At 39.5% G+C, this 26576-nt stretch overlaps 1 protein-coding gene and 1 long non-coding RNA gene across 2 annotated transcripts; one reads left to right on the plus strand and one right to left on the minus strand.

The window, feature by feature from the left end:
- Positions 1-5203: 5203 nt before the first annotated feature.
- LOC129126535 (uncharacterized) lies at positions 5204-5882 on the minus strand. Its single transcript, XR_008535090.2, has 2 exons — positions 5746-5882; positions 5204-5585 (listed from the first exon to the last, which is right to left on the minus strand). It is a non-coding gene; the product is annotated as an uncharacterized LOC129126535 (long non-coding RNA).
- VPS4B (vacuolar protein sorting 4 homolog B) lies at positions 5874-24729 on the plus strand. The gene is made up of 11 exons (XM_054629455.2): positions 5874-6236; positions 8944-9055; positions 10433-10583; positions 11841-11908; positions 13543-13662; positions 13886-14042; positions 15269-15417; positions 15593-15674; positions 17643-17862; positions 20482-20619; positions 22405-24729. Exons 1-11 carry the CDS (start codon positions 5874-5876, stop codon positions 22504-22506), a joined length of 1662 nt encoding a protein of 553 aa, XP_054485430.2. The 3' UTR covers positions 22507-24729.
- The last annotated feature ends 1847 nt before the right edge of the window (positions 24730-26576 follow it).

Here is a 26576-nt window from a genome sequence, read left to right on the forward strand (position 1 = left end):
GCTTAGTGCAGGTTCACAGTCTGAATTTATGCACATTAAAGGAAAATAAAAGCTTAGAATAAATATTTGCTGAATATTTCACTGGAAATGGGCGTGACTTCACAGGCTGAATTTACTCCTCATGTGTGTTTTCAGGGTAGGATGAAGATATTTGTTTTTCCCTGCATGCAGCTAAGACAAGGGGTGAACATGTTAATTCTTGCTTCTTCAGGTGAAAGGCAACCAAAACACTGTGTGGATTCTTATGCACAACTTGGAGAAACACACCCTGCATGTTGTCTTTGCGATCAGTAAATTACAGAAGTTAGAACTGCAAACCTATCTTGGCTCCCGGTTTTGAAATTTACAAATAATAGTCCAAGACTCCAGCTAATGCAAACCTGGTGCCCATGAAAGTGAGGCAGCTATTCCCACAGTCAGTTGATTCAGCTCCTATGAGCACTGACCCAGGACTGCAAGACTTGCACGACAAAACATGCAGAAAATAATATTTTATTAGCCCATGATAGGGAAAGTATAAAAATGCTGTAAATTGAGAGACTCGGTTATATATTTTACAAAAGAAAGTTCTAGGACTTAATAACAGAATTCTTCCTTCTTACTTTCCCACTTACATTTACCCAGGCAATAGGCAGTCCACTGAAAACTAGTTTTCCTCAGTCCTTCTGAGATCTAATGGTCCCATTAAGCTCTATGGAAAAACTTCAGAGGATACTGCATGTATATTACAAGCTAATAAACTTACTAGCACAATAACATGAACATTTATATAACAGGAGTAGGGCATTAAATTTAATAAAACAAAAATGTAATAAGGAAAGATGTAATTACTTGTGGTAATGCAAATACTTCCCTACTTGTCTGAGGCCAACATTCAAAGTCCACTGCAAATGTGGCTACTGACTTCAGTGGGTTTTGGGTAAAAAAAGGGCAACACACTTCCTAGAGACAATTGTATTGAAAGGTGTGGAAGCACTGTACGTGTGGAAGCACTGTAGACAAGTTATGGTAGAATAATAGCCCAGTTCCAAGAGCTTCCTGCTTAAAATGAAAATTATTCTGCTAAGAGTGGCTTGGATCAAGAGAAAGTTAAATGACCTCTCTATCCAGTTTTTTGCTCCTTTCCATACCTAATTAAAAGGCTTAGGGATTAATAAACAGGGATCCAGTAGGGAAATTCTAGCCCAGGTATCTAGTGCAGACTACACTGCAGTAGCTCACAGCTAGTCTTGTCCCAGACCAGCTCCCTCTCCCTTTATCACCTTAATCATTCAGGCCACAAGCCATTCAGTTATGTTGGAAACACTGCTCCCTACAGTCACACAGGCAAAAGCCACTTTGAATTTAGCATGAAAATTAAGTCTGGAAGCATCAGAGGCAGCCCGTGAGTCTTAAAACTTACTCATGCAGAATCTCTGTTTTGCAACAGCCAAGTTCAGTTATTCTGCTGTATATTGGAATGGCAAAAGTTATTCCCCTGTCATCTGTTTAGAGGAGTCTGGTAATACTTTAAAAAGGACCTACTGGAGCAAAACTGCTTTTATGCTTCTCCCTGCCTAACAAAATTCAGATTTCTGGTACTCTGGCAACAGTAAACACTACAGATTTTCTATTGCATAGGAGATTCAGGGAAAGAAAATCTGGGTCAACTCACAGATTTGTGTCTTTTTTAAGACAGTAAGACACATGCTGTGACAACCAGCTGGCTCAAACCCTTTCATAACACAGGTTGTAGAGCCTGATCCACCAATTTTATGAGACCGATGATTTCTTTTTGGGTTACAGCATATATTTTTGAAAAATCTGGCAGTGATGAAAACAGACCCCCAGCTGATGAGAGCATGTAGAAAATCCTTAGGAGTTGTTCCAATTATTCTACAGGTCATCAAAATTTTAAATGAAGGCAGTATGAAGCAATCGAAAGTGCACAGTCCAAACTTGAACATTTCTAAACTCAAAGAAACATTGGCTGGGGAGCGCTTTTTAAACTTTTAACAATCAAATCTCTGAGGTGAATAGGGCTATATAGGGTTGTTAAGTTCTGTGACTATGAAAACGTTTCAAAAAGAAATGCTGCTGCACCAAACTCAACAATACATAGCACAAAATCCCTGAACTCATATATGTGTAAAAGAGCTGGCAGTTTCCAGCTGGCAAAATTGTGTGTTTTAAATGAAAATGAGTCAGCCAATTCAGCCCTGAGGCCACATCTGCTCAACTGTACAAAAAGCTATCATCGAAGAGATTTCATTCCATTCAATCTCAACAAATTATCAAAACCTAACAAATGGAATGGTATGCAGAAAAGACCTAGGTGAAATGTTTGCCCTTGGTCTCTATATAGAATGCCCATAAGAGTCCCTGTCTGCTGAGTTAAAGATGAGAAAAACCTCAGAAATCTCCAGGTTTATGCTCGTAGAGGGCAAATATTGCCCTTGAAGATAACACAAACAAAGTTGAGAAAAATATTGTTTCAGATTTCATTTTTATTCATGACAATTTCTGCTGGTACTCATGTAACTGTAGGAAAAAAAGTCCTGAAATTCACTATGCTAAATGTCATTCGAAAAACACAGTAGTAGCAGTGGACTGTATATTTCACAACTATATTTCACAACTTAAAAAAATAAGCAACATTTTTATTTCTATGCTCTGTCAAAAGATCAAATGAACAGCTTCAAAATGTGCCCTGAGTTATACCTGCAATCATTGTCATAGACTATTTTCATGTTGTGCTGGATTAATCTCAATATAAACTACAGGAATATATTGTCATTCCATTGCCTGGAATAAACTAGCTTAGTCCAGAAAACAAAACATTTTGTATATATGCACACCTGTTTTGAAATCAGTGTGCCTTCAAGTATTTACATATTTTGAATTTCCAAGTTTAAAAACTGAACCAGAAGTAGACCGAAAATTAACATAACTAAGAAATATGAAGTGTTTAGCTCAAAAGTGACAAATTCAAGTTTTCTTTTCCAGGTAGACACAACCACACCCATTACTCTACTATGGCAGGAAATATTGTCACCATCCATCTCAGACTGGGTAGAGTTGGAGGACCACAAAATCCTCAAAACCCAGTGCTTCAAGTCTTGCCTCAAAGCTCATTCTTGTCTCTAATGCCATAAATGTAACACAGCTTTATTTTGTTGTCAGTCCTTCTGGTCCTGAATACAGCTTTAATTCTTTCCTGAGTGCTTCAGGAATAAGAGCTCTTAGGACACAGCTCTTGCCCACAAGGCTGCTGTGGTTTCAGTGCTATTAAAGGGGTTATGTATGGCAGCCATCCACCTGGGAATACCACAGCAGCAGGACTCCCACAGGCCAGGCACTATGTAACAGGTAGAAAGGCTCCCAAAGGCAGCTGGTGGCTTGAAGTGCTCCTGCTTTTCAGCTCAGCATGGTTCAAAGGAGGGACCCAGCTGCACCACAAATGCATTGCAGGTCCTGTCCCAAGTGCAGGAGCTCATTATGTGTACAGCAAACTGGATCGAGGTGCTGCAGTGGAATTTGGACAACCTGAATTTTACTTGCTAGTGTTGCTACTGACAGCCTTTGTTATTCAGGTCAGATTGATCTGACCAGACTCAGCATCATTTCATCAGCTAGAGAAATACAGGAAAATAAGGCTATATTCTCCTGCCTTCTCTGCCTTGTCTGTCTGCACTGCAAAGGCAGTGACTTCCCTTACCTGCATGGCTCTCACGTCATTTAGCTGATGCCAGTCTCACTCTGAAGGTAACATTAGTCATCTCCAGCCACCCCTCAGCTGCCAGAGCAGAGGAGAATCATAGACACGACACCGGGCTGTGCTGCAGGCATGACTTGTTTTATTGATGTATCCATCTGCTCTTGGCCCAAGGTGTCCAGGCAACAAGCAGTGTGGGTCCCTTCCCTCCAAACCAGGGCATGGCAGCAGGAAGCACTCTCCACAACAGCTGACTCAGCCTTAGGAAACACAGATCATCAGTGCCTGTGCCACGTAATGCCATAGCAATGTGAGCAATAACGCCCCAGGCAGTTATGGGATGGACTTATATGAGGCCAGTAGGTACCCATATTAATACCTTTAATATGTTTTATTTTCATTACACTTGGTTGTACACAATCATTCTTAGAACATGGTAACACAGGAACTTCAGCACTGGGAAGCATTAGATAATGTGACTCTACTTGTCCCTCAATTGAAGTAATGCCCCTAACATGACACTTCATTAGCTTCTCAATAAATAATCTTGATGTCATTACTCAGCATTCATCTAGTCTTTCCTCAGGCAAAAAAAGTCAAATTATAGCAGGAATATTGTATGAGTAAGACTTAAGTAAGGAGTGCAAGATTTAGCCTGTTATCTGTAAATGACAGAGGTGCCTTTTCTGACTTACTTTCTTTAATCACATTTGCAGAAACCAGTCATTTTTTCTGGAGTTTCTTCTGGAAGCCAGTTCAGTGTGACTGGAGAGGCATACTTACACTCTTGTGAGGTATGTATTGTTTTAGACCTCGGTCTAAAACCTAAATATAACATTAAAGAATTAAAAATCATAGGTACAGATGACACAGAATTACTAGCAACAGGAATGAATCTGAGATCATTCTGTTGCACTAACCAGAATGAAAAGGTAAAGCCAAAAAGGAAATTATACCCCAAGGAAGTAGCCTGTTTTAAATAAAAAGGAGGTTAAAAGTAGCCCAAAGGCTTTATGATGGCATAATCAACCATGAAAGAGTGAAAGGGATGGTTTTGCCTCATCCTTTGAAGATGGAATAAGAAAGAAATGGAAATACAATATTTAACCCAATTTTCTTGAGCCCCTCCCACCACTGATGCTATGCTTGAATCCTGATGACCACACTGCTTTAAGGTTCCTTTAGAAATCATCATCTCTCCTTTCACTTTGGCCAATTTCAGTTGTCTTTAGGGGCAGATTCTCTTTACCCTCTCATTTCTCAAAGCCTGATTGCATAACTTAGTCTTTCCTACATCATGTCTTTACACATTTGTAGTTGATCCAAGGAGAACACCTGTTATTGATCATGTCTAAAAATCAAACAAAGCATCCCCAACTCATGAGGACACTTACCAAAATAAACTGCCAACCAGATGACTTAATTAAGAGATTCACCACGACCTTCCCTGGTACAGGGAGAACTGTGGATGTGCCTTTTTCCCTTGTGCACAGAGTACGCAGATTCAAAAAGGTTCAGAGGACTTTTATTACAAAATAAAATCAAAACAGTTACACTGGAATTATTAAGTCAAAGCTGCACTGTGGTAACTTGGCGGTACTTGGAAGAATGGGGTTTATTACAGTCAAGTTTACAAGATACATTTTTTGCCCTAAAGGAATTAATGAACCCGAAGGGAAGATATTTAGCATATATTTAGATACTTATTTAGCAGATGTCCATATATCCATACAGCAAGTTGGCTTCCCAGAACTGGTTTGTTATTGCTGGTGCGTTGAGTCACTTCCTCCTCCCCACTCCGTAAGCATCACCGTCACCTGATCTTCGTCACTAACCCACGGGTGTGTGACATTTGCCCATGACTGTCATGATTGATTAAACAGGACTGGACCTGTTTAATCCGGAGAAAAGAGGACTGAGAGGGGGTCTTATTTAATGCATATCAATATCCCCAAGGCAGGTGCCAAGAGGACGGTGCCAGACAGTTTTTGGTGGTGCCCAGCCACAGGACGGGGAGCAGCGGCCATAAACTAAAGCACAAGCACTCCCACCTCAACATGAGGAAGAACTTCTTTACGTGGAGGGCAGAGCACTGGGACCGGCTGCCCAGGGAGGCCGTGGACTCTCCTGTGGAGAGATTCCAAACCCCACCTAGGTGCGATCCTGTGTCACCTGCTCCATGTGGCTCTGCCTTGCCAGAGGAATCGGTCTGGAGAGTCGGACTCCCCAGAGTCCCCCCCCGAGCCCCAACACCCAGCGGGCGAGCGCGGCCCGGAGCGCACCCGCGGCCGGGCCGGGGCGGGCCGGGCGCTCGGGGCGTGCCCGGAAGCGGAGGCGGAAGCGGCTCTCGGCGCTCGGTGCGGAAGCGGCGCTCGGCGCTCGGTGCGGAAGCGGCGGCGGAGGCCGCGGTTCGGGTTCCGCGGGCGGCGGGGCAGGGGCGCTGCGCCACCGGCGGCCGGGCCCGCTCCCCGCGCCACTCTCCTCCCGTTCCCTCCCCTCCCCTCGCCGCTCCGCCATGGCGGCCAACACCGGCAACCTGCAGGTACAGCTACGCCGGCCCTGCCCGGCGCGGGGCGGACCCGGCAAGCGGCGGCGGGCGGGGGGCGGCGCCAGGAAGAAGCGGGGCCGGCAGCGTCCCGGGCCGGGGCCGGGGCTGCGGGCGGAGCGGGGGCACAGCGAGCGCGGAGGCCCCCTGCTCAGCGGGCCGGGGGCACCGCAGCCGAGGGGGACTCGGCTTGGGCCCGGGGTGGCAGAGCCCACGGGTCAGCCCTCATCGCCCCGGGCCTGAGACCCTGCGGAGGGGGCCCTGGAAGGCGGGCCCGGGGGCACCAGCCCTGCGGGGCGCGGGCAGCGGGGCCTAGCGCCCGGCCGGGAAGCGCTGCTGCCGCTTCTGCTCCGGACGCGTGGTTTGGGTTGTGTTGCCGCAAGGCTCCTGCTGGCTGTGGGGAGCCCTTGCCTGCTCTGCTGTTCCGCTTGTGTTAACCCTCGGCTCCGGCGGTGTAATCGGTGCTGCGGCTGGTCGCCAAAACAGACCCCGAAGTGAAATAAGTGCGGTCCAACAGCCCTTCTTTCTCTTCGGCTGTTTGAACCGGGATCATTTTTGTATGCAGTGTTTACACCTGCAGTGTGATGTTTGCATTGACAAAGCTAGAGGAGATGTTATAGGGTTTATCATAACCAGGAGAAGAATGACACCTCTTTAAGATGACATTCTTTCCTTGGGTGATGTTCATCAAACTATAAACCCATGGCTTGATAAAACATAGTTTGTGCCTCAGAACTGGCCATCTATGCCCTAGTTCATACAAGTTTCTAATAATGTTTTCTGTTTGATAGCAGTGGTGTTCTTCACAGTAACAGGCTAAGATGCAGCTGATGTAATGAAGTGTTAGAGCTGAGAATCTAATAGCCAGGTAATAGTCTTTGCTGTTTACAAAAAGAGAGTATAGCACAACCAGGCAATACGTGATGCAGACTTTTGCCCATTTCAGAGGAGCAGGTCTGCGACATGCCCTGTTTTCTCACAGTTCTGTTTTAGCAGGTGATCTTTGCCATTTATTCTTTGGAATTAATGTCACGTGTATCACTGTCTTTGTTGTACTGGATGCAGGGGGTTGCCCTGGATATTGGGCAATAATACAATTACTGGGCTGTCGTGGGGTAATTAAAGTCACTGACGGGACTTAAGAACTTTAATATGAAAATAACTGTTTGGGGGGTAATTTTTGCTCTGTTGCTAGATTTGAATGGTGCACAGAGGTGCATAAGGGAGTCAACATAAAATGGGCAGCAAGGAGGCAGCTGTCCATTTATACCTGGGAAACTGCTCCTGAGCTCCCAGCCTCTCCAAAAAGGAATGACTTTGGTTCTGTTCCGAAGAAACAGATGTTTACATTGCTCCAGCACTTGCCACAACAGAGCCGTGATCTGTTTGATTGGTTCATTGTTTTTAAATACCTTTGATTTCAAATAGATCTGTTGAGATAATCTTTGCTTCCAAGACAGCAACACAAAGCAATAGAATGCGATATTTTGCAGTTTCTTTCATGGCTGTTGTTTACTAGCTTTTTTCTGCCTGAAACACATCAGAGTGTAGGTAGTGGCAAGAGTATCTGTACTGGAGTGTCTAATGGAAACTCCTTGCTGCAGTTCAAACTCTCAACCTTGCTCCCTGACATTACATAATCATCCTGAGCAATGCTTCGGAAAGGGAACCACATGGGAAAAAATAGATGAGAGACTATAGAATATTTAGTTGGTGTTGGTTCATTCTGGCTATTCTGGCTGACTGCTTATTTTCAACTTTCAACTTACCAGTGGTTAAAATGACAGTTTTAATTGTCTGGAAGTGGTATGGGCACTCCAAGAAGGAAAGTGTAATAAAAAGTAATAAGCACTAACAAGCAACAACGGAATAGTGGTGATACAATAAATCCACAGGGCAGTGTGTGCAATACAGTGGCTTAGATCTCAGTCAGATTTATTTGAAACTAGCTGAACAAATAAAGTAAAAATCCATTCTTAACTTCTCATAGAACTCTTTGGTGCTTAAGATTTGGGTATGTTTTCTGTCTGTTTGGGTTTGTTTTTTTTTCTCCTCTCCCACTGGAGTGATAATTGGAATTTCTCACTAGGATATCAAGAATCTAAATCCTCCTAGAGAAACTAAGCAACTGGTCTTTGAAGATGTCTCCAAGCATAATGTTTGAAGAGTGATAGTGCTAGTTTCAGTGATTGTAATCAAGTACTTCCTATATTGACTCTGCTGTTTACAGGGTTTACTGATGTCATTAGTCATAGAATCATAGAGTTGTTTAGGCTGGAAAACATTGAGTCCAACCATTAACCCAGCACTGTCAAGTGCACCCCTAAACCATGCCTTAAACAGCATAACTATATCATAGTTCAAAGTTTAGATGTCTGTGATAAAAAAAACCCCAAGCCTTATAATGGATTTCCAAATCTTTCCATAAGAAATGTAAGAGATTGGTAAGACAGACTACATAGACAAAATAGTAGTCCCAGCTTAGTACAGGGAAACTTGTCCTTCTCACTTGCACTTTTCTGTGTGCTAGCAAATTTCAGCAGTTTGTAAATCCTGCTGTTCATGAAAGGATGGAAATACAACTTTGAGGGGGTAAATGTGAAGGAGCAGAAAAACTGTCCATCAAAGAACAGTAACAGCTTAAATGGTCTCTGATCACGGAAAATGCTCTTGTACAGCAGTTAATTATTTGTTTGTGTTACAGAAAGCAATAGACCTTGCTAACAAGGCAGCACAAGAAGATAAAGCAGGAAACTATGAGGAAGCCTTCCGCTTGTACCAACACGCCGTGCAGTATCTTCTCCATGTTGTTAAATGTAAGTGTGATGTGTTGGATGATGCAGTAGAGTTTAGTCATCAGATTGCACAAGAGTAATCTCTTATGTTGACATCAGTATTTAAATTTTTGCTCTCATCAACAGTTGATACTTGCTAGTTGTAGTTTGACTGAAGTCATATATTTTGCAGCTTTTACCTTTACTGTGTTGTGTGCTTGCTCCATTCTTGTAAGAAATTAGATTATTTTTTACTTGTGTTTTATTTTAGGTTTTTTTAAGACAGGAGGCAGGTGTTTGCTGTCTCTCCTCTGGACTTTTGTAGCAGTGTTTCAAGCTGGCCACAGCACGAGGAAATATGACAATAAGTACAGGGATCCCTGTATTTCTGTTGTGCTGAAAACCATGTTACACATGAAGTCTGCTGTATCTGCAGAGTGCTTTTTGCACCTTTAATTCATGCTGCTTGCCCTTCTAAAGCCTCTCTGCTGACATTTTTTGCTCCTTAATGTCATAGTCTTGCTGTTTATCTTGGCCGAGAAAATGTATGAGATGGACTTGTATGTAACAATTTTTCTTTAGTTTCCATGTTCTCATTACTTTACACCTTTTCACACTTCTGTGTACCTTTTGTGCCACATTCAGTGTTTGTATGCAAGAAATGGGCTTTCTTAATGTGGGTACAGCCCTAATCTAAGTGGGCTAGGGTTGCTTGCCTGACAAAAGTACACTTACAAATCTTCATGATTTGAAAAAATTAGTTTTCTTTATAGTCCTTTATTATTAGGATAATCTGTGTTTATCATGTCCTGTCCATTTAAATATTACAGACTTTCTCAAAATATCACTTTCTGTGCTTTTAACAATATTGATGTACTTTTGGAAACTTAGCTCAAAAACCTGACATGTTAAATTTTGATCGTTGGTTTGAAATACTGTAAGAGTGATTATGAGAACAGTGTGGCTGTTGAAACGCACTTAGTTCTTTCAGATGCTTTATGTAATGTTTCTTTATCTTTTAAAATTAGCAGGCTATGGAAGAATCAAGTATGGTTCTAAATAAAAATTGCCTAGCACAAGCAGGTTCTTGATTAGCTATTTTAGAAAAGCAGTTATTAAGGCAATGTCTAGCAGCTTGAAAGGCTGACAGAAAAGCTTCCAGTGCTAATGTCCTTAATCCTTTAGAGTCAAATTTTAAGCCAAGGCAATGTTGAGGTGAATATTTGATATGACATCCTTCTGGTCAGTTCTTTCCAAGGTATAGTGGAAAAATAAGTAGTTGAGATGTTTGGTTATGTCATGAGCCCTCAGAGAGGTACATTGATAAGAGATAAAGAAGACAGATCTTTAGTCTTGTTTTTTGATTGATGCACATGTGTTTTGCTGTTAACAAAGAATTGTTTATCTTCAAACTCTCAGATGAAGCACAGGGTGATAAAGCAAAACAAAGCATTAGAGCAAAATGTACAGAATACTTGGATCGAGCAGAAAAGCTGAAAGAATATCTGAAAAAGAGAGGAAAAACTGCACCAAAACCAGTTAAAGAGTCTGGTCCTGCTGAAGGAAAAGGGTATGTTTTTGGAGAAGGTAAAGCAAAATACTTCCTGAACTCAACTTATTCTAAACTTCAACTATTCAAAGATCATTTTAACTTGTGTTTCTGAAATGCTTCAGATGACTACTAATGCTGAAGTACAGTGGGCTAATAAAAATGAATTACAATCACAAGCATTTCTGTGCTTGTTTACTAAAATGTGAACATTTGCATCGGAAATTCACTGAAGAATGAAAGCTGCTTCAGACTAACAGCTGAATCCAGTAATTATTGGATTTAATGGCAAGAAGCTTGATGACCTTTCAAGGCTTTCTGCATTTAAATACTTAGTAACTAGAAAATAATTTCAGACTGGTGATTACTGGAGTTACTGAGTTGGATCTGTCTCCTACTTGAGATGAAAAGCCCTGTGTAGGGTAAAGTTCTGTAAGGTGGACTGAATCCTTCCAATGTGTTGCTGCTGCCTGCTCTCTCCACTGCTTCCCTTCTCTTAGATTTGTTTCTCACTTTGCATATCAGAGAGTTGAACAAGCAGAGCCTCCCAAACAAGCCCAGCCTCTTTTGCCTTTGCTACTCCCTTTGTAGGAGAGAGGAAGGATTCAGGATTATACCTTCTGGTGGGACTGCCCTTTCTAGGAGTCCTGAACAGCTGAAGTTGCTCAGTTGTCTCTTAAAACTTCACCTGATTTTCAGTCTTTTTAAATGTCTGCTCTTTTCATCAGCCTTATTTTTTGAGCTCTATCATCTTTAGCTTAATTTATAATAGAAGGAAATGGTAATACCACAAAGGCTACGTGTTTTTTCATTACTTCCACTCCAATTGTTCCCTCTCTGGTCTCTTTTCCTTTAATTTCCAGTCTCCTTTGCTCTGATGAGAGTTTCATAGTACTAGATGGAATTGGCCAAGTCCTGTTGCATGTCCAGATAGAGGAGAAGTGCCAATGTCTACAAACAAACCATTCCAGCACCTCTGTGTTGCTGGATATAAGGGCTGTGTGTTCCTAAAAGCTGACTCAAAACACACAGAAGTGTCTTAAGAGGGCTCAGACCCATAAGAGGAAGTCGAAATGGCAAAGGAGGGTGAATTGAAAAGAAATCAGAGAAAAGTGTACTTCTGCTTTTCTGCAGTCATGTAAACCTCTAGAGGTCTGAAAGCATCTCCATGTTTCTTTAATTCCTCAGCCTGATGGGTTTTCTGGTTTTTGCATTCTGATTTTTATCCTAAGACAGAAGTCTCTCTTACTGTATTTCAACATTTTGTTTCCAAATCAGGAATGACAGTGATGGGGAAGGGGAATCAGAGGACCCTGAAAAAAAGAAGCTACAGAATCAACTTCAAGGTAATTTGAAGCATCCTTTTCTTTAAATAGGGATTACTTCAGTTAAGCAAGTTCCTGTATTTTGCCATCTAAATTTTATGGATTAACTTAATGTCTGTTAGTAGCTCAGCTAGTATATAATCTTCACGTGCAAAAGCACAGTCTTTATGGAAGTAAAAGGACTTGTGTGCCATGAATTTATACAGTGACTACATTGAAATGTATCTCCTGCACCCTGTACTTCATGTTAAAATTGTATCACCTATCAAGCTAGCATTTTCCAACAGAAGTTGCAAAATCCCAGCTAGCTGGTGGCTAAACTGATTTAGTGGTTTTTTACTCTGAAGTGCACTAGCATGTTGCCTAGAGGCTAAGGAAATGATGATACAAATACATAGTGTAAGCAGAACTTTTTTCACAAAAAGACCGGAATTCATGTTTAGGAGTAAGAAACATGGATTCTTGCCCATTTATAATAATATGCAGTGATGGTGCTGTCCCAGTTCAGTAGCATAGTTTGGGTTTTTGAACTCAAATACAGAACACAGTCAGTGAAGCAATGTATAGCAGCTACCAGCAGTTTGGTGTGCAGTAAAAAAGAGGCTTTTTGATATTTATTTCCCTTTAATAATGAAGAACTGTTCAGAACTTTCCTACCAGAAGGTGCTTATGGATCTGAAGAAACCTCATTGTTCTCCTGTTTTTGACTGTAACAAAGATCAAATGCATTTACCAGATCTTGTGCCTGTGTAATTTCAGGAGCTGTTGTATCACCACTGGAAACTGTGCTGTGCTTTTTCTACTTCTCTGCACATTATTTAATCCTATGCACAGTTATAAGAGACAGTTTCTTGTTTTTTTAAAAGTGACAGAAAATTGATGAGCATTGAACTCCTATCCTGTCTCTCACTATACAGACTTCGTTTCTTCCCACATGAGTTTGACCTCAGATAGTAGAAGTAGTGGCTAGGATTACAAGATCTAATATTATAGGTCTAATAACCTATTACTACCTGAGTTCCAAGTTTGCCCGTCTAGAAGTATTTGAGACAAAATTTTTAGCATGCCAGACTAACCAATCTGAAGAGAAAGCTGAATTACAGCTCAGTTGGCTGAATTCATTGACTGAGGAAGATGAGACTTAGTGCAAAACTTTAAATGTGCCTTGACTAAGAAAATACTTCTACAGCTAAGCAGGATCCATATAACCTTTCTGATGCTTTTAGCCCTAGCTCTCAAACCTCTTTTCCATTAGATGATCCATCTGTTTGCTGCATGTCTGGAGATACCAGCAAGTTACTTCATCTGCTGGAGAATCTTAAAAAATCTTGAACTAGTGCAGCCACATTGTTTAAAATGAATTTTCAAATTTTTTAGGAAGTGCAGTGGTGGTTTAGTTATGAGTTGGTGCCAGGACTTCTACTAACTCACAAATGTTCTGGTTATCCATGGTTTATTTTGATAAAAAAATGTGACAGATTTCTGTAAAAATAACATCCATTTGAGTAATGGAATTCAGTGTTCCTATCATATTAGAAATGCCTTGTTTTTATTCAGTATAGACATGGGCATAGATTTCTTTTTTCACCAATTGGAATTTATTGTAATTGTGAAAAGATATATATGTCTCTAACTTAGACCATCTTTTCTTACAGGAGCAATTGTTATGGAGCGACCAAATGTCAAATGGAGTGATGTTGCTGGCCTTGAAGGTGCCAAAGAGGCACTTAAAGAAGCAGTCATCCTTCCCATTAAATTTCCACACCTGTTTACAGGTCAGGATTCCAGCATTTATTTACTATTGGCCAGTCAGGACTGGCGCTGGGGCCTGTGAAGTGTGTTGTGCCAATGTATCGTAGACTCAAGCGGATCTCTTAACAAAGAGGTTTTGATCCATCTGACAGAAGTTTCATGGGTAGATGCAGAAAACCTCAGAGCAGCCTAGAGGAGGATAATCAGAAAATAGCATTTTGAAAACTGCTGTTTTCTTTCTTGCAGGCAAGAGAACGCCCTGGAGAGGGATTCTTCTGTTTGGACCACCAGGAACAGGAAAGTCTTATTTAGCAAAAGCTGTAGCAACAGAAGCAAACAACTCTACCTTCTTCTCAGTATCTTCATCTGACCTTGTCTCAAAATGGTTAGGTGAAAGTGAAAAGTAAGTTGGAGTTGCCAGAGGTCCAGGAAAACATTATCGAGAGGAAATTATTATAGAGATAAGGTGCCGTAGAGAATTTAAGAGAATGGTCTTGTCTTTTTAAAAACCATCTATAGGTGTTTCTATGCTTCATGCTGCAGTGTCATGTAAAGATACCATTATATGCTGCATTTTGAGAAACTCTTTTCAGTGCTCAGAAAGATTTTGGGAGCACCACAGAGCTTATGCTAACTCTTCATTTGTTACTGTGTGATGTATGAAGAAGACCAGGAAGGCAAAGGACCATGAGTAACATGGCTGCAGTCTAGAAGTCCAGGAATTTGTCCATCTAGTCTTCCAAAAGAGATTTCTTGAATTAATAAAAAGCTCTGGGTTTACAGGGAAAGGATTTTCATATAATGATAAGCATACTTGTCATAACCATGATTTAAAGGTTTGAATTGTGGGGCAACTGAGCAACACTGTTTAAAGTTGATAGAATGAGAAAGAAAGGCTATTAGATAAAGTGTTTGAAGTGAGTTATTTTTTTCCCCAGAAAGCTGGAAACTTTTCTCCTGCTTTTCTTCTGTTGCAGAAGGAATACAGAACTGGAGACTAGCTTGGCATTAGATTTTATGCTTGACTTCATTTGAGACTATTGCCTGAGATTTAGTGCTGTATTATGAAGAATTTCCCAGCATGTTCCTATTTATTTTTCTTTTTTAAACTAGTAAAGTGTGTTCATGAGAGATGGCTAGGAGTATATGGGGTTTGTTTTAGGTTGTTTTGTTTATTTGATTTGAAACCAATATTGCATGTCATACAAAAATGATTTAGTAAGTAAAGTTGTAGAAAGTAAAGATACATGCTATTTCTTACAAAATCTCTAGAGTTATTTTCAGTTAGAAATGTTTAGAGAAAGCTTTTTTCTTTTGAATCTTTCTAAATTGGTGGTTTTTTATAGTCCAGGCTGTCATGTAGAAGTGTAAACTGAAAAGGGCTTTATTTTGCAAAATCATGCCTGGAGCACTCTAATTTTTTTTTTTTTTTTCATTATGCTGGACTCTCTCATTTAGTGTAATTCTGAGTCATGGAGCTGGAAGAATGTTGTTTCTTTGAGTAGCTTTATGTTAATGCTTTTTTCCCCTTGCTTTCTCTAAAGGAAATGACTATATCATGTTCTGAAGTTATGTTATGTTTCTGCTGTTGTAATTATTAATATAGCTGAAGCTGTTTCCTTCTTTAAGATTAGTGAAAAACTTGTTCCAGCTTGCCAGAGAAAACAAACCTTCTATCATCTTCATTGATGAGATAGATTCCCTCTGTGGGTCAAGAAGTGAAAATGAAAGCGAGGCTGCCAGACGGATAAAAACGGAATTTCTAGTCCAGATGCAAGGTAGGTTTATTTGGTCTTCAAAATCAGACAGAGAAATGAAGACATGTATTTTTAAGTGTAACTTTCATTAGAATATTAAAAATGTCTGCAGTTCCACCCCATTAAATTTTGATGGCTTTTTAAAGCAATCTCTGTTTATCATCTAAACTGTGAAATTATTTCTGCCTTGATACAGGGGTTGGTGTTGACAATGAAGGAATCTTGGTGTTAGGAGCAACAAACATACCCTGGGTTTTGGATTCTGCTATCAGGAGAAGGTATGATGGCACTTTTTTTCATGGTGTGCAATTCACAACTGGTGTGAGCTTTCAGCCAGAGAGTGCTTAAGGTGTTCATCTTATGTTTGCAGACATGCTTAATGTTCTGCAACTCAATTCTATGAGGTAGACTTAGCTAAATTGATAGTCACTTGCCCCTTTAGAGAAAGGTAGGTTGTTCAGTCCTGTAGTTTATCTCATTTCTTGGTTAGATGATTATGCTTGAATAAACAGGAGTTTCCTGCTTGCTTTTTGGTTTTCTGGGGGGCTTAGGGGACAAGTTAGAAAGTACACACCTCAGAAGAGCAAGAGAGGGTGGAACTTTCCTTTTCAGCTGTTAACAAACTGGTGAGTAGCTTGCGTTTTTTCATGGAAGTGTAACCTTATGGAGAAATACCATATTTTTCTACTAGTCAGGCATAACTTGTGATTTTTAACTGCTGTTTCGCAGATAAAGGACTTTTGCAGACACAGGACTGCCTGTACCTGATTATTTGGATCTTTCTCTGAGCTGCAGAGCAAGCAGAAGACAGATACAGTTATGTGACAAATAGGATTATGTTGATGAGGACACAGCTTGGATAATGGCCATTTTTCTTGACTAAAGAATCACTGGTATTTTTTTTTGGTGACTGACACTGACTTTTATTTATATACCGAATTCAAGCTGGCTATACTTCAGTTTGATTTGGGGTTGGACCAGGTCACCTCCAGATGTTACTTCTCATCTGCATGACTCTAGAGTTGTATGAGTCAGATTTAGAAATGAAGGTATTGTTGAGAATTTCAAGTCATTCTTGAGATTCCAGCTTTGGTTGGGATCCACAGTAAAAGACACACATGGACCTGATAGAGTGTGTTCAGAAGGGGCCATGAAAATGATCTGGACACCTTTCTTCTGAAGGCAGGTTACAAGAGTGGGGCTTTTCAGCCTGGAGAAGAGAAGGATTATTGTGGCCTTTCAGTATATAAAGGGAACTTACTAGAAGGGTGGAGAGATGTTCCTTGGTTTTTTTCCCAGGCTTGTAATGCCAGGACAAGGGGCAGTTGTTCAAACTGAAAGAGGATGGGCTTAGATTGGGCATAAGAAGGAAGTTTTTTATGATGAGGGTGGTGAAACACTGGCATGGGTTGCCCAAGAAAAGCTGTGGATCATGGGAAGTGTTCAAGGCCAGGTGGGATGGGGTTTTGAGTAAGCTGGTTTAAGGGAAGGTCTCCCTGCCTGTGGCAGGGGGGTTGGAACTAGACAATCTTCAAGGTCTTTCTCAACCCAAACCATTTTCTCATTCTCAGCAACATGAAAGAGAAATTCCCTAGCTCTTGCCCACAAGACTTAAAAGAACTTGTACAACAATGGCTGTAATAAAATTAATTTTTCATGGATTTGAGCCACTTTGTCATGTATATCAGGTTATTGTGTTCAGCAGGATTTGGAGTTGCTCTTTGTTGGTAAGGTAATCTCCACTCTGAGAACAGATGCTGCTTCAAAGAAGGAACTGCTGTTACCAATATTTTCTTGAGAATTACTTCAAATTTACTTCCATCTCTGGTGTTTTCTTAATTTAGTTGGAGATTGTAGAAAGTTGTTGCATAAACTTGTTATCAGGCAGTTCTTTCTCTTAGTGTGAAATCTGTTCAAATACGCTTGAACACTTAAAACTGAGAGGAAGAAGTCTTTTTCTTTTAAGACTCAAACTCTGCTGGAAAAATGTAAGTCTGGAGAGAAGGATTTTGTAATGGAAAGGAAGCAATTTTTATATCCTGGATATTAGCTTATGCTAACTAAAGTATTATTTATGAGAACAGGTGGCTGAATATTTGCATCAGATTTTTTTTTTAAAGGTCTGTTGTACTGAAACTACTTTTTAATATTGCTAGAAGCAAGCTCATTTGCATGAGCTCTTTCCATTGTGCACCTGCATGAGTTGGCATCTTGGGAACACTTTGGTTTTGTCTTTTTTACACCAGGTTTGAGAAGCGTATTTATATTCCTTTACCTGAAGACCATGCCAGGGCTGCAATGTTCAAACTTCACCTTGGGTCAACTCCAAATGACCTAAAAGACTCAGATTATCGAGAGCTTGGGAAGAGAACTGATGGCTATTCTGGTGCAGATATAAGCATCATTGTCCGTGATGCACTGATGCAGCCTGTTAGAAAAGTGCAATCAGCGACTCACTTTAAAAAAGTAAGTAGGAATCAAAATTTTTCAAGTTATTTCATCTGTGAGAGCAGTCTTAATTTGAAAATTCCTTACAAATAAACTGAATTTGGTTTTAGGTAATACTGCATGGTTATGAATGTCCCTTTTATTGACTGGCGAGAACTGTTCTTCCTTTCCATATACCCCCCTAGTCCTGCCATAAGTCTGGTGGAGCTCATTTCTGAATATTCATGCTCTGACTCTTAATGTCTCTAGAGAGTGTTAAAAGCATGCAGTTTGCCATTTAAATGGCAATGTTACAGAAGTGCTTTTTTTCTATTTCAAGTTAAGTGGTTCTTAACATGCTGGAAAAAAAAAAGTATCCCTCATCCACTTGAGAACAGATGGATTGTACTTAAGCACATTCTGTTTACTTGGCATATTTTTCAAACTGAAAAATTAAGGTTTTTGTAGAGTTCTGGTAGAAACATTGAATCAATTACAGTAGTAAAGATGCTACTGAGCAAGGTCTGTGTTTCATTTACACTGCTGTAATGTAAAAACCAGTTTACTTTTACATAGGTACACACCAAGAGCCTATTCAAACTATATTTTTTGGCTTATCTTCCAGTTACCTCTATATGCTATGTATTGACTTAAGTAACATTTCTTCACAATATTTGAATCTCAGAAACTTTATCTGTACAGGAACCAATTGGCATTCTTTACCACCAGTCTAAATCCATTACATCTGGGAATGTCTTTTCCCTGAAGAATGGGCCTTGTTCAGTCAAATTTATTGTTCCCTGAAAACTATTAAAATCTTAAATAGAAAAGAAGGAGTGATATCAATGGTTATAAACAGAGGTTAAAATATATACAATGTGTATCAGTTGAATAAAATTTTATTTTGCTGTATACCATATTTTGAAGTAGACCCAGACTAAAGGTACTTTTGGTTAATATTTTTAGTGCAAAGTTTGATTTTGACAGAAATTCATGTTTTTTGGGTGAAGGTGGGTCAGGATATTCTGCAGAGGTGCTAATTGCTGTAAAAGGAAGGTTTAATTTGTTGCTTCTTCAAAGAGCAGGTGTGGTAGGAAAAACTTGAGATCCTAAGGTGTTGAGTACCATGTATGTTGTGTTGGCAGCAGTTCTTTGTCATCTCAGTTACAATTACAGTTTTTTTACCAGTAACTCAACCTGACATAAAAGGGTTAAGGCCCCTGAACCTAACAGCTACACTCATTTTGAAGATAGGCTCCTTTTTTTCCATGTGGTTTCTTCCAATGAACTCATTCAGCTTAAGATTCAAAGTGAAAGACACACTTAAATCCAGTATGGTCCAGAATATGAGAGGGCAGGAAATTTGACTGCTGAGGACAACTCACAGTAACAATGTGATGTAAGTGGTATTTGTTGATAAATAAACAGTGACTTTGATATATCAAGGATTTTCTAGATGCTTCCTTCCCTTAAGCAGTCATGTCTGAAGTATTTATCTGTTGTTAACTTTACATGACAATGGCATTTCTGGCTAAAGGGCTGTTAGCTTTTAGTGTTTAGTTCAAATTTGGAACAATCTGAGGCATGTTTCAGCTTGCCATGGAGCAATGAAATAACCTCAGTTGTCACAGTTTGTGGAACAACTTCAAAAGCGCTTCTTGCATCTTAACTATTTTTGCTTAAGAAAATAAAAAAAAGGAAGGAAAAACCCCACAACTGCAACACTTCGAACACTCTGACATGAGCCAAGTTGATTCCATTTGTATTGTTAATGCTTTAATTGGATGTGATTTTGTGTTTTTATGAGCAAAATCATAGCATTATTATTTGTGTTGTAACAGACAGAGCTTTCCTCAGTTGTCAGTAATTAACTGTAAACCTTTCCTTGCCATGTGTGATAATGCAGGTTTGCCAGAGTGCATTTTGAATATTACAATCTGCTGCCCAGCATCTTGCTCTAAATTCAGCTTGGAACAGCAGATCCAGTTCCGTCCATAGTCAGTTAGCGTGTTGTCCTTGAACCTCTGTGTATGCTCCGAGTTCCCGTGGGTGTGTGGTGCTGCAGGTAACAGCCAGGGAAGGCAAAATCCTTGGTCCCGGACAGTGTACTGCAGATGCAAAGGGAACAGATGCACGGGGCAGCTTTTTTTTGCTCTATCCGTCTGTCTGTCTGGGGAAGCTGTTTTGTTCTCCCGCTAGGTGGCGCTGTTTCCTACGGAGCGCTGCCCAGGTGGTGCCGGGAAAGGTGCTGGGAGCTTGGGAAGGCAGGATGTCAGAGGGAAAAGCACTGGGAAGCTTTTAGAGAGCTGTTAACCAGCCATGAATGAACTCCTCAAGTGACCAGGGACCAGGAAGGGTGGTCTTCACCAAGCAGATTTCCTGGCATGTCAGTTTTCCGCAGAAATCCTCAGACTTAAGAGGATGTGGCTTCTGGGATTTGACCTGATGTGAATTTAAGTATCTGGCTACAGCTGCATGTTTTCAGGGTGAATAATACCAGTACACTTGTACAATTTCTCTTCCACAGGACATGTGTTCCCAATGGGTAGGGCATCTGCATAAAATCAAGGAATGGTTTTTGCTTGGGGTGCTGTTCAGCTTCTGGTTTCTGTCTTCAAAATAGTAACTCCCATAAACTGAGTGTTTTCTTATTTTTAGGTAAAAGGACCATCAGTGTCTAATCCAAATACGATGGTAGATTTATTCACCCCTTGCTCTCCAGGTGATCCTGAAGCCACAGAAATGACATGGATGGAGGTCCCAGGTGATAAATTACTGGAGCCTAGAGTTTCCATGGTAGGTATTGCTTGTAGCATTTCTTTCTTATTTTGCAGAACTCTGAGAAGACTTTAAGATAAAGAGTCTTTTTCAGGACAATTGGATGAGATGTTTGTTTTCAGAAATGCTGGGCATACCAGATAACATTTGAATTCTCAACAAAAATCACTACAGTATGGCATGCTATAAAAAAGACAGCTGTCTATCCCTGATAAGCATTTCTTATTCTTGTCTGCTGGCATGCAGCTGCCATCCTTTCATCCATAGACAGTATCTGCCTCTTGCACTGTTCTTTCACTTGGCTTTTATTCATTCAAAACCTTTAGGGTTCCTGCACCATGATACACTTTCTTCTCATCATTGTGGCATTAATACTGGGAAATGGAAAATGACATTCACTGTAAATTAGGAAGTGATGTTCTATAGGTAAATATTGCCCATGAAATAGATACAAGTATAAAACCAAAATGTAAGAAGATTTTGGATATAATGGTAGTTTAGGTTTAAATTTTTTTAGGTAATAAAGCAGCTTTTTCTGCTGTTTTCTTTGTGCATATGAAAATACTTGCTTTGGCCTAGGAAATAAAACATGTAAGACAGTTTTCAGTTTTAGATCACTGCTTAAAAAAAATAATTGCTGGACACTCATTCTGTATTTTCCCCCAAGAGCAGCAGAAGAAAATTTTGTATTTAAGTACAAAGTTTCTGGGAAGCACTTAATAACAAAACTGTGTTGCTGTAGTTTCCTGTGTACAAACAGTCTTGTAAGGAGTGGAAGAAATCAGTGCATTTCATGGGGAATCACAGGCAATGCTTTGAAAATAGAACCATCACTGTATTTCAGAAAATAATTTCCTGTGTGAATTTGCATACTAAGGAAGCAGAAGAGGATTTTTGCAGGTGCAGGCCTGCCCTAAAACTTCTCTCTGCATGATCTAATTGGATTTTTAATCAGTCCTTCTTGGAATTAAAGACAGCAGTTCCTTGTGTGCTCCTAATGGTACCTGGGCTCTGATGCACTACAGGCAGATGTTACAGTGTCCAAAACCCATTCTTGTCCTTAAAATATAAGGCTTTAATTCTTTTTGAGCAGGGGGCCTCTGGTCTGATGAGACAAATATCATGTGTGGAAAGCCATTATACTAATTTTTTTATTTTACCCATCATTTATAGCAATATGAGGTGTTGGGCATCTACTTTTTTCAGTTGCCCTTGGTTGGGAATTGATTCGTTTTCTTTACCCTTTTTTATTCATAGGGTATTTTAACTGCTGCTCAAAGACCTATGATTTTTTTTTCTAAACTCCATTTCCTAGCATCTAAATACTTATCTAGGAAATTTACTGAGTTGAAGAGTCAGAAATTACCAGTCAGGAGCAGTAAAACTTTGCTAGAGATGAATCACAAACTGCTGTTCTACATTGCTGGACTGTGAAGAGTACATGGGAACATCTCAGTATTTTCTACTTAAGCTGCTGTAGTTAATCATGGTTTGAAAATAGTAACTGACCAAAAAAAAAAAAAATCAGCTCTTTTAAAAAAATAGATTAATAAAACTTGAATGGATGAGTGGCTTAAACCTAAACCTTAGGTTGTGATTTTGTTACTGGAAAACTCCTTGACTGTTGTCTGTATTCAAAGGGTTAAAAGGCTGCCTCTGTGCAGAAGTGTTCAGGTTTACTTAAAGTTTTGTGTTAATGGGAACTTTTTAATGTTTTTTTTAAATGCATATTTGTCCTGGCAGCAAAATTGCTAGCAGTGGTACTATACTTGTCTCTAAAAACGTTTGTTTTTTTTCTGACAGGCCGATATGCTCAGGTCGCTTGCTAGCACAAAACCAACAGTTAATGAACAGGACTTGGAGAAGTTAAAGAAGTTTACAGAAGACTTTGGTCAGGAAGGCTAAACCAAAGATATGTGTGAAGCATTAGAACCTTTTTTTTTCTTTTTAAAGTATTCTCGTGTCTTTATTGATGGCACTTCAAATAAATGCCAATAAAATCACCCCTTTCTTACTTTGCAGAAGGAATAGAAGATACCTTTGCAAAGACCCTTAAGCTTTTGTATTGTATTGTTTTCCTCAGATGTCTATTAAATGTCTTCTATTGAAAAATAATACAAAAATGCAATTTTAGGGTGAGACAGCAAAGTGATGTGGTAATGTCTAATAAATACTAGAAAGCTTTAAATTACTAGTTCCATATTAGGTAGTATATTAGACCTGGACACCAGTGAGTTTTAGGTTTTGACCTTACCTCCCAGTAAGGTCAAAAACCTTTTTAAGGGTTGGGAGAGAACATATTTGTCAGGTGTTTTCAATATCAGTCAATCAGCATATGTATTAATTGCTCTCATTTCATTTAGGAAAATGGCAACAAAATTTTCTAATCAAGCATACTGCAGGTGTGGGTTTGCTGTTAAAGTAAGAAAGAAAACACTGTGAGGATAAGACTACATGGGCCAGTACTTTGATTAAATATTGGTGGACCTGTTATTTGGCTTTTTTTTCTGCTATGCTGTGTTAAAATTTTGCCTTAAACAGCAGGCTTTTGTTTTTAACTCTTTACTAGCTGGTACACACTGTCACTATGCAATTTAACACAAGTTTGTTAAATGCAAGTAACTCAGAAGGTGTTTTGCTAGCTCTTCTTGGGGGGTTTGTTTGGATTTATTTTATTTGTTCTTTTGGTTTTTAAAATCTAGATTCTCTTCCTGGTGAAGTTTTGACTGAAGTTAGAAAAAAGCTTTAGAAATGTCCTCTAAGATCCCACATGTTGAGGCTGGCAAGGTATATGTAGTCTTTGGAGAATGTCTGGGAGGTATTTGGGAAATAGCATACTTCACATGCAAGGAGATTAGAACAGATGTTTTAGCCACAGCCTTTCCAGTGATAAATTAACCCAGAACCCCACTGGTAACTGTAGCATATAGGTTACATCAATTTCGTGCTTAAACTGGGAGAGAAGGCTGGCAGTTTAGTACAGAAGTAGCACTTCCATTGCTCTTTTTCTGCAGAACTGCAAATGGAGATGTGCCTGAATGTAACTTAAAACACTACAGCATCAGCATTGAGTTTGTGCCTTGTAAGTTTGCACTGGCTGTAGATATGAAACATCATTAGAATATCTAGAATATTCTATCTTCCATTATCATTGTCCCAATCTATCCTGCAAATGTTTTGTTTAACTTGTATTAAAAGAAATTTGCACATTTTAAGTGTGTATGTTCTACATACGTATGCACAAATATGATCATCTTTTGATGGGGTTTGGTTTCTTCTATGTACATATTTTGTCTACTTTATAAATCATAGGATGGGTGACATTTTCTGTACTTTAATGAAGTAAAATGTTGTAGTACAACATCAGCTATGTTATTTGAGTATTTTTTCAATGTTATGTTCAAGTTTTTTACTGCTTCATTGTCTCCTTAGACTTTTGTTTCTGTGTTTAATAGCCAAACAAAATAGTTAAATATTCTTTGATCTGCAAGGTGCTGAGCTTTTTTTTACTAACACGATGAAGCGTTTTTTCCAAAATCCTTCAGTTACACAGCTTTACCTTTGTCTTACATCAGAATGTGTAAATGTGAATCAGTGGGCTGCAAGTCTTTCTGACAGCTTTTGGGGGGATGGCAGGAGCAGGAGTGGGTGAGGGCAGGAATTCCAGCATAGGTACAGCAACTATGGTTAGTAAACTTAATTCTTATTGCAACAAGATCTTGTTTGTAGTTTTCTCTTGTGAACACTTCAGAAGTGAGCCACACACTAGCATGGCTGTCCTTCAGAGGTTTGAAGCCACTGTCTGAAGTATTTATCTCTTGACCTTTTGAAAAATGAGAGTCCTTACTGCAACCCTGCAATCTTAAAATTCTCAGGAACATTTTGGTTTTTGGTTTATTTTTTCCTTTTTGTGGTAAGCTGATTTGTCTTATGGGCTTCCATATGCTTAACTGTATAATCTCGTATCTTTAATGCAAAAGAAAAATATACTGTATGTTTTAAATTTACATCTTGCTGCTTGCTCAGATGACATCTGTAACAGAACCTTTACTATTTGATGTTGAAAGTTGTTTTTAGAAATATATTCCAAATAAACTTTGCTGCTTAGAATTGCAGCTACAAGGGCAACTTTTTGGTTTGCTGTCTTTGTAAAATTATGTTAAATTAACATATATATATCATTGAGCTTCTTAGCCAAGTTATCCACAGCAGATGATAGCCTAATGAGGGAGCGTGCAAAATCACTTTATAGTTTGCAGGGTTAATTGAAAATACTCTAAATCAAAGAATTCATGGAAGGCTGTATTTGCTTTGAATAATCAAAACCTCTGTAAATACTGGACAAGTTAGTTGTACATTTTTAACGAGGTCTGATCTTTGGCTGGTTAGCTTACAAATTGTTTTCATACCTTCTGCTGTTACTGCTTACTCTGACTGCAATATGAAAAAATGTCATTTTCCTTCCTGTGTGTGTAAAATAATTTTTCAATTAAATCACTTCTGTATGTGCTTATGTCCTTCACAGATGGATTCTTCACAGTGACATTAAGTTTTGGATTTCCTACCATTTGTGGTCTGTCTCTTGATGTACGTACTTACAGGGTTAGAATAGCTCTGTAAATCAACTTATATTTTTTCCTGCATTCCCTGACTGACGTCAAGTTCCAGAGTCATTTGATTTACGTGTTGCCTTTTTGTTCTTGTCTACCATAACAAAAGCATACAAATCTTCTCAGTCTTCCATAAATCTCTTAAATTCTTCATTTGGTTTGGTTTTTCAAGTCTGCTGGTCTTTGAATATACTCATATGCTTTTGTTTTAACTAGTGGAGCAGAACAAGTGTAGCTGAGGGAGATACTCTGGAATTGGCTTTTTTCATGTTCCTTCCTGCCTGTCAGAATTTGCTCTTTTTGTCAACTGAAGCAAAGAGGCTGCTGAATATTCTCTGGTCAGGTGTTTTGATCTACTTTTGATGTTTATTAAATGTTTTAATAAGAATATTCCACATTTTTTTGTTGTTGTTCTTCAGGGGATTATCTTGACAGGAAGCAATTTAATAGTTCTGAATATGTTGAAATATGCAGGAACATCTTCATTTTGCTGTTTACTCTTTCCTTCCTCCAGAATGACAAGCTGGTTTCAGGATTGGCTTCCATACATGTTTTTGGTCTTAACCAGATTCACCCTAGTAATCATGGTTGACTTAAAGCCATTCCTGTAACTTACGTAAACTATTGCAAGAACTCAGTGGACTGTTTGTTTCACACTGTGCTGCTATTCCAGCAGATAATTAATTCTTATCAAAACATCGTTTCTTTTATTCTTGAGCAGTCAGCTTTTGTTGTAGCTCTTGTGGTATAGCTTCAGTGCTTACCCCTTCATTTTTCTTTAGGTTTTTATTAATGTACTAATCTAGGGATTTTATTCCACAAATCCCCTGTCATCATAATTAGCTGTGTAAAAACTTTTTTAATTGGTCGTTCATCCTCTGTCCTGGCATTTGTGTAGTTACAGCCCAAGTATTAGATAAGATTGTCCTGTTTTTATCTTTTGGTCCCTGTGACCTAATTAGAATTCTTCCTCTCCCTCCCTACTTCTACATGCACACACACCCTTCTGATGGGAGCTTTTCTATTAGGTCGCTGGTTTGTGACATTTTCTGTTTACTTGCCTTTGCAGCCTTCCTACCTGAGAGGCTCCAACTTGAATAAACACTCAAGGATACTTCTTTCCTTTGTCATATCCCAAGTTCAGGGACACTGGATCTCCATCCATCCATGCCACCTGTGCATGGTACCTGCCACATGTACAATCTGCCAGTCTTTTGCAGAAATAATTGACATTTTTAAACTCATTCAGCTGAACTTCTCAACCATTACTCATGGAAACACAATAGAATGTCCTATCTGCATCATAGCAGGAGCAAGGTTCCATTCTAAATAGGCTTTGGTTGTGTTTTGAGACATCTCCAGGAA

The sequence above is a fragment of the Agelaius phoeniceus genome, chromosome 1 (assembly GCF_051311805.1).
Source record: "Agelaius phoeniceus isolate bAgePho1 chromosome 1, bAgePho1.hap1, whole genome shotgun sequence".
Lineage (NCBI taxonomy): Eukaryota > Metazoa > Chordata > Aves > Passeriformes > Icteridae > Agelaius > Agelaius phoeniceus.